The 6,000-nt window shown below is 32.3% G+C and overlaps 3 protein-coding genes across 3 annotated transcripts; 1 reads left to right on the forward strand and 2 right to left on the reverse strand.

Moving 5' to 3' along the window:
• Positions 1-863: 863 nt before the first annotated feature.
• On the reverse strand, positions 864-2,219 carry LOC128398036 (protein FAM210B, mitochondrial-like). Its single transcript, XM_053358842.1, has 2 exons — positions 1,955-2,219; positions 864-1,792 (listed from the first exon to the last, which is right to left on the reverse strand). Exon 2 carries the CDS (start codon positions 1,710-1,712, stop codon positions 984-986), a length of 729 nt encoding a protein of 242 aa, XP_053214817.1. The 5' UTR covers positions 1,713-1,792; positions 1,955-2,219; the 3' UTR covers positions 864-983.
• A 1,228-nt stretch (positions 2,220-3,447) lies between these two features.
• LOC128398035 (thiopurine S-methyltransferase-like) lies at positions 3,448-4,778 on the forward strand. The gene is made up of 4 exons (XM_053358841.1): positions 3,448-3,709; positions 3,789-4,061; positions 4,163-4,371; positions 4,467-4,778. The coding sequence occupies exons 1-4, from the start codon at positions 3,588-3,590 to the stop codon at positions 4,601-4,603; spliced, it is 741 nt and encodes a 246-aa protein (XP_053214816.1). The 5' UTR covers positions 3,448-3,587; the 3' UTR covers positions 4,604-4,778.
• On the reverse strand, positions 4,734-5,807 carry LOC128398037 (2-aminoethanethiol dioxygenase-like). The gene has a single exon (XM_053358843.1). The coding sequence runs from the start codon at positions 5,621-5,623 to the stop codon at positions 4,925-4,927; it is 699 nt and encodes a 232-aa protein (XP_053214818.1). The 5' UTR covers positions 5,624-5,807; the 3' UTR covers positions 4,734-4,924.
• Between the last annotated feature and the right edge of the window lie 193 nt (positions 5,808-6,000).

The raw sequence follows: 6,000 nt of genomic DNA on the forward strand, positions 1-6,000 counted from the left end.
GTTTAAGAAAAAAGATTATATGATTAGATTTCCATGTTGTTGAGAATCATCACATTTGCCAATTTAGCGGTAGATGGAATTGATCGGCAAGTAGTAAGATAAATTTGGGTTCGATCATTTTCCAGGTACCAAATTTTGAATATAAATTGCAAGACCCAATGGACCTGCGACTCATTTTAACATGTCCAACTATAGATTGATCTCTCATAGGAATGACAACAATTCAATTTTCGATGGTAATGGGACCTCTCACGCTCTCTCATAGTGGTACTGCTCGAATGATCCTGTCTTCTGATGGTAAAGAATACCAAACTCAGCGCTTCGATTTCATATTAGCATTCTTCTGGTCCCAAAATTAATCCAGTACTCTGAGCCGAATCGGGTTTCCGGATCCGTTCGTTCATTTCTTCCATAACTTTATCATTTGACATCATTTTCCAAATATTAATAAAATCTCTCAGTGAAGTTTGTTGTGGTGTATCCAATTGAACGTGTTTATCCAATTAGCGAAAGTTGAGGCCATTTTCTTATTTTCTGACAATCCCGTTAGAAGAAACAACTCGGGAACCAGAACAAGATCTTTGGACATCCGTTTATTGTTTTCGATCCGTTGAGTATTAATAGATCGTGTGAAACGGTTGCTTAGTATCTTAAATTTTGATTGCATATTGAGTGAAGTAATGATTGGCCAGTTTCTCCTTTTGCTATACAGTATTCGGAGTAACTCTCACCGAGTTATCCACTGATTTAGTCAACTCGATATATGACAGAGTTTCCCAAGTTAGTTTTCATTTCATTTCTCGAAACAACTAGTCAATCACCTGAGTATTGAGACGAAGATAAATAATAAAAAATGCCCAAAATTCATCAACGATTACAAAAAAAATCGTATTGCTTAATTTACTAATTGTATTACATTTCGAGTAAGATTTACATAAAAAATAAGGTTACTCAATCTAGAGAATTAAAATTTACCATTAAATTTAATCTACTTTCTTAGCAACTTTACCAACCGTTTTAATTATCCCCTTTGACCTAAGATACCGGACAATTATGGGCACACAAGCGGCGGTAATTGACAATCTAATTAGAGCCATACTTTTGTGAACAGCATAAGCAACCACGAAATTGGTTGAAGTGGACGCGGCATCGGACAAATTTCCCAATTTCTTATCGATTCCAAGCCAAGTGAATATTTGATCCATTGGAAGTGAACTGTTAACCAGAAGATAACAAATTCCAAGAGATGCTAACGAAATTGTCACATGGAAAACAACGGCAGTTAAACCATAATCACGAATTAAGACTTTGAATCGGCCTTTTTTATCCTTTGGATCAACAGGTTGATTAGCATCGATTGTCATTTGACCTTGTTGACTTTTCAAGTCATTTCCATGCTCCTGATTATCACCTGAAGACGATGAATGATTTACTGATGATTGCTCCTTATTTCTTGCTACATTCATGGTGTGAAAGTATCGGTTTGTGGGTGACACCAAATTATAATAGATTGACGATGATAAACCTTGAGATGGTGGACACAATGGATTAATTGATTTAATTGTAGCCTCGGAATTTAATTGTTGAGACGATGAATAGGAAAATGATCCCAGTAATCTTGGTAATTTAGTGTTGCTTTGTTTCACTAGAATTGACTGAAAGCTTAAACAACAACCTGATTTGATTATGTATGTTAACCCAAATCTAATCATTATGATTTAAAATGATTCCAATTGAAGATATTGTGGCTTATCAAATACTAATTAATCTTTTAATCCATTAATCGGTTAATCTGTGATAATACAATTAGAAATAAAAAATAAACATTAAAAATCAGCTGTAAAAACTAATGATGATTATAGAGGTTGAAAGTTAATCACCATCAATATTGTTCATCTCTTTTAAAACAATAACAATTAAGGCGATAATCTTCAATTAATTGATTGACACTTACCTTTAATTAAGTGTATTCAACGTGTAAATCCGATAATCTAATTGTGATTAAATAGAATAATGAAAAAGATTTAGAATTGTAATCAAACACTATAATGTAATTGTAATAGAAAATGAAAAAGAGAAAAGGTAAATTAAAGTGAAACGAATTAATCAGTTAATCAGATTTCCAGAAGAAGATTAACTAATTGAGATTAAGGATAAATAAGAGTTAATTAATTGGATAAAAAGCATCGAAACAATTTAATTAACACAATTGAACTAAAAAAGTAAACAAATTGTTGACAACAACAAGAAAAACAAGTGAGACCATATGATCAGAGGGATAACCAGTTTTTTTTGGTTCGAAAATCAATTTTTCAAAATAACAGAGGAAATTAATTGTCAACAATTAGTTTAATTGAATAAACTGACAATCAATAACCTGTCAAAGTTTAATTGCTACAATATCCGGAGCAATTAAATTGATCCGGCCAAGGTTCGAATTGTTTAATTGTTAGTTGATTGGGTTGGGAGTTATGAAAACAATTGAAAATAACAATTAATTGGACAATTGTAAACGCTTGTCATACAATATAACAATTAACTTTTTAATTAAACAATAAGATAACTCATTTCTCATTTATGATTAAATGGTTAATGTTAAATATCAAGTGGGTCATTGAATCGGTCAGTGGTCCAAAAGATTATTCAACTTTCTTGATTAATGATTAAAGAAAAAAAAGTTTTTCCAACAATTTGTTAAACCATAACAAGATAATATTGTTTAGTATAATGGTGACTAAAGTGATTAGATTAACAATCAAGGTAACGAATTGGATTAAAGTTTTTCTGTAGAAATTAAATTATTACAAAATATGATACAAGACAAAGAGGTCGTTTATCATGGTTATCAACAATTAGTTGATTAAATAGTAAATTGTTGGAAAATCATCTTAATGAAAGGATCAAAAGGTTCACGTAGCATAAATTTTTAGACCAAACAATCAAAGTAACGGATTAGTCCAGCTCGAACACCAAGTGGAAAGATAGATCTGATTAGCCTTTTGTATGATCTTTCAATGTGATTAACACGATTATATGTAAATTGTCAGAATTAACTGATAATCAACAATTTGAATTTCGATTATATAAAAAAAAGGGGAGAGAGAGAAAAGTTTGAATATTTTAAAAGGAAAAATGATAAGTTGGACATGAGAACGAGTTAGAAAAAATAAACGCGAATTTTAAAAGTTCAAGGCTGAAAGGATTTTCGATTTGTTTCTTTTCTTGTTTTTAAAATTAACTAATTGTTCCACTTATTTTGTGTTTAATATTCTTTCTTTCCCGACAATTGAGATTATTATCAGCTGATGAATTGTCTCCAGTCTGATGGTGATGATTGTTGAATAATAATCATGTAATATAACGAGTGGAAAATGTTCAGTCGACTCCTCCTTTTGTATAATGGGAGTGCTTGGTTTTTTTGATTCGATATAAAAACCAAAAGTGTTGATCACAATTAGTTAATTGTGTTGACCGAAAGGTAAACCTATTAGAGTCCAGAAAGAAAAAAAAGAAGTAAAAAACTTTAGATTTCCAAAAGTTAACCAATTGTCTTTTCCTTTGTTACTAAAATTGAAGTTAATTCCAAAATGTCCACTCAAGTGATTAACGAAAATTTGGATGATCTTAAAAATGCCGATAATTATACCGGAATGTGGAAAGACCTCTGGTCAGCTCGAGATACTGCTTGGCATTTGACCCATCGAAATCCGTGAGTTTTAATTTTCTTTATATTACCAAGGTGATTTTTGAATGATTATTTATCCTTGTTCTTTGATAATCTCATTTAGAACATTGGTCAAGTACGAACATCTTTTACTCGATGGACGAAAAGGATCTCGTATGCTTTTCCCAATGTGCGGTAAAGTGATCGACATGAAATACTTCTGGGAACAAGGCTACGAAGTCTATGGTGCTGATTGTGCTGCCGAAGCTGCTCAAGATTTTTTCAAAGAACAGCAACTCGAATATACTTGTGAAGATTTAGATGAGAAATCTCGTCTCTACTCGGTGGCCGATAAACGTCTCAATATTGTCCAAACAAACTTCTTGACCCTCGATAAGTAAGATTTCTTAGTTTTCTTTTTGTGATCTTCTCTTTTGATTTGATTCCATGATAATAATTGAATTCTCATCTACAACTTGCTGGAATCTATCAAAATAGTCCATTGATCAATAATACTATCGAATGTGTTTGGGATCGTGGTGCATTTGGAACTATCACCGAAGAAGAGCAAAAACTTTACATCCAAACAATGAAACGACTTTTGGCTCCAAACTTCCGTTATCTTCTATTGGTAACTGAATTTGACGATAAATTGTGGACTGGAGTTCCATTCAGTCAACCAGAGGAAAAGGTTCGCCAATATTTTGGTAAGTTAATATTTCGTATCCATTGAGAAAGAATCCAAATTTTTAATGGGTGATTAACTTTTCCTTCTCCATTTATGTGTCTCTTTCTCTCTCAGGTGATTTCTGTGAAATTGAAAAGCTCGACAGCAAAATTCCCGATCATGTTGGTCTCTATCAAAAGCACATGCAAACACCTCTTGAAGTAAAGGAAACAACTTATCTCCTCAAACCAAAGCAAAGAGGTCAAGCCTAAAGATGAATCAATTGACCAGTAATCGATCCATGGGATAAGTTATAATTCCTATGATGGGAGAAATAAACGATTTTCACCAAAGAAAAGGTTGACATTTGATGTAAACAATTAGTAGAAAACTAGATTGAAATTCACTAATTTGACAATTAAAATATATTCACACCATAGAAATTTACATTTTCGTATTGAATTGAGTTTTTTTAGTCACTAGTTACTCTCACGTTAGTATTAATAACAATCGATTCGGTGCATAATCATAGTCTTTTACAAAAGGTTATCTATGAACTTTTTTGTTTCTATCAATCGAATCGTACCCTTTATTCATAATCTAACCGGTGGTCCTGAATATGGAATTGTATCACACCAATAGGAGCTCGGAGAGTCGATTTGAAGAAGCCAAGTAACGTTGACATTTAGCTTGGGGTCAAAAGCGGTTCCAAGAACAGTATAAAAGTGACAATCTCGTTCGCCATCTTGGTAAGGTGGTGAAAGAATATCAACAAAAGCGGATAATCCTTCAATCGAGGTAATCTCATGGATATTATTCTCATTGGGATAAAGTAAACACGATTCATTTGATTGGGTAACTATTTTCTCTCCGGTCATCACAGTCGGTATAAGAAGATGCCTTTGTCTCCAAGATACTTTTGATGTAATTTCTTTAGGGGTGGTTGAAATTTCCTTAACAGACAATTGAGTGAATGATTTAATCTTAATAGCACCACGAATCACTTTAATTAAACCATACATATCAGGATGATCATGAAGAGGTATTTTTTTACCCTCACGAATACCAAATATTGATATTGAATGAAAATCATCTTCACAAATATCAACATGAACTGTTGGTCCTTTAAGGCCACAATTTTTTTGATCTTCTAACAGGTCACCTTTAAAATCAACATCACGGGCAGTTAAATTTGAGGCCAAATTTCTTAATCTATTGAGCGATTCTTCATTTACCTGCTTGGAAAACGTTTGTTGAGCCAATCGAGCCAAATTTTGTATCAACGAAGTCATGATGATTGTCACTTGTGCTACAACATATAACACAGATTCTATAAAGAGAACATACAACCTAATTAAGATAAATAAGATTATTCTTTTCTCAAAATAAAATTAACAAACAAATTAAATCAATTGTAATGAGTACGAAGTGAAAGGAAATCAAATCAAAACAAAATCAATTGCTGGAAACAAGAGGCGTGGGGTTACCATGGGCAACGATCAACCAAATTTTTCTGTTTTTTTTGATCGATTCAATTTTTGTTTCCTTTGCTTCACTTAATGTATTCACTTTTAATTAATTAATCACTGAACTTAATTTGTATTTAGACGTGAGTATTAGTGTATTTCTAGTGGAATGGTGTTAATTTGTTGGAATCTCATCCAGTTTA

This window comes from Panonychus citri, unplaced genomic scaffold, assembly GCF_014898815.1.
Source record: "Panonychus citri isolate SS breed McGregor unplaced genomic scaffold, ASM1489881v1 Contig00042, whole genome shotgun sequence".
Lineage (NCBI taxonomy): Eukaryota > Metazoa > Arthropoda > Arachnida > Trombidiformes > Tetranychidae > Panonychus > Panonychus citri.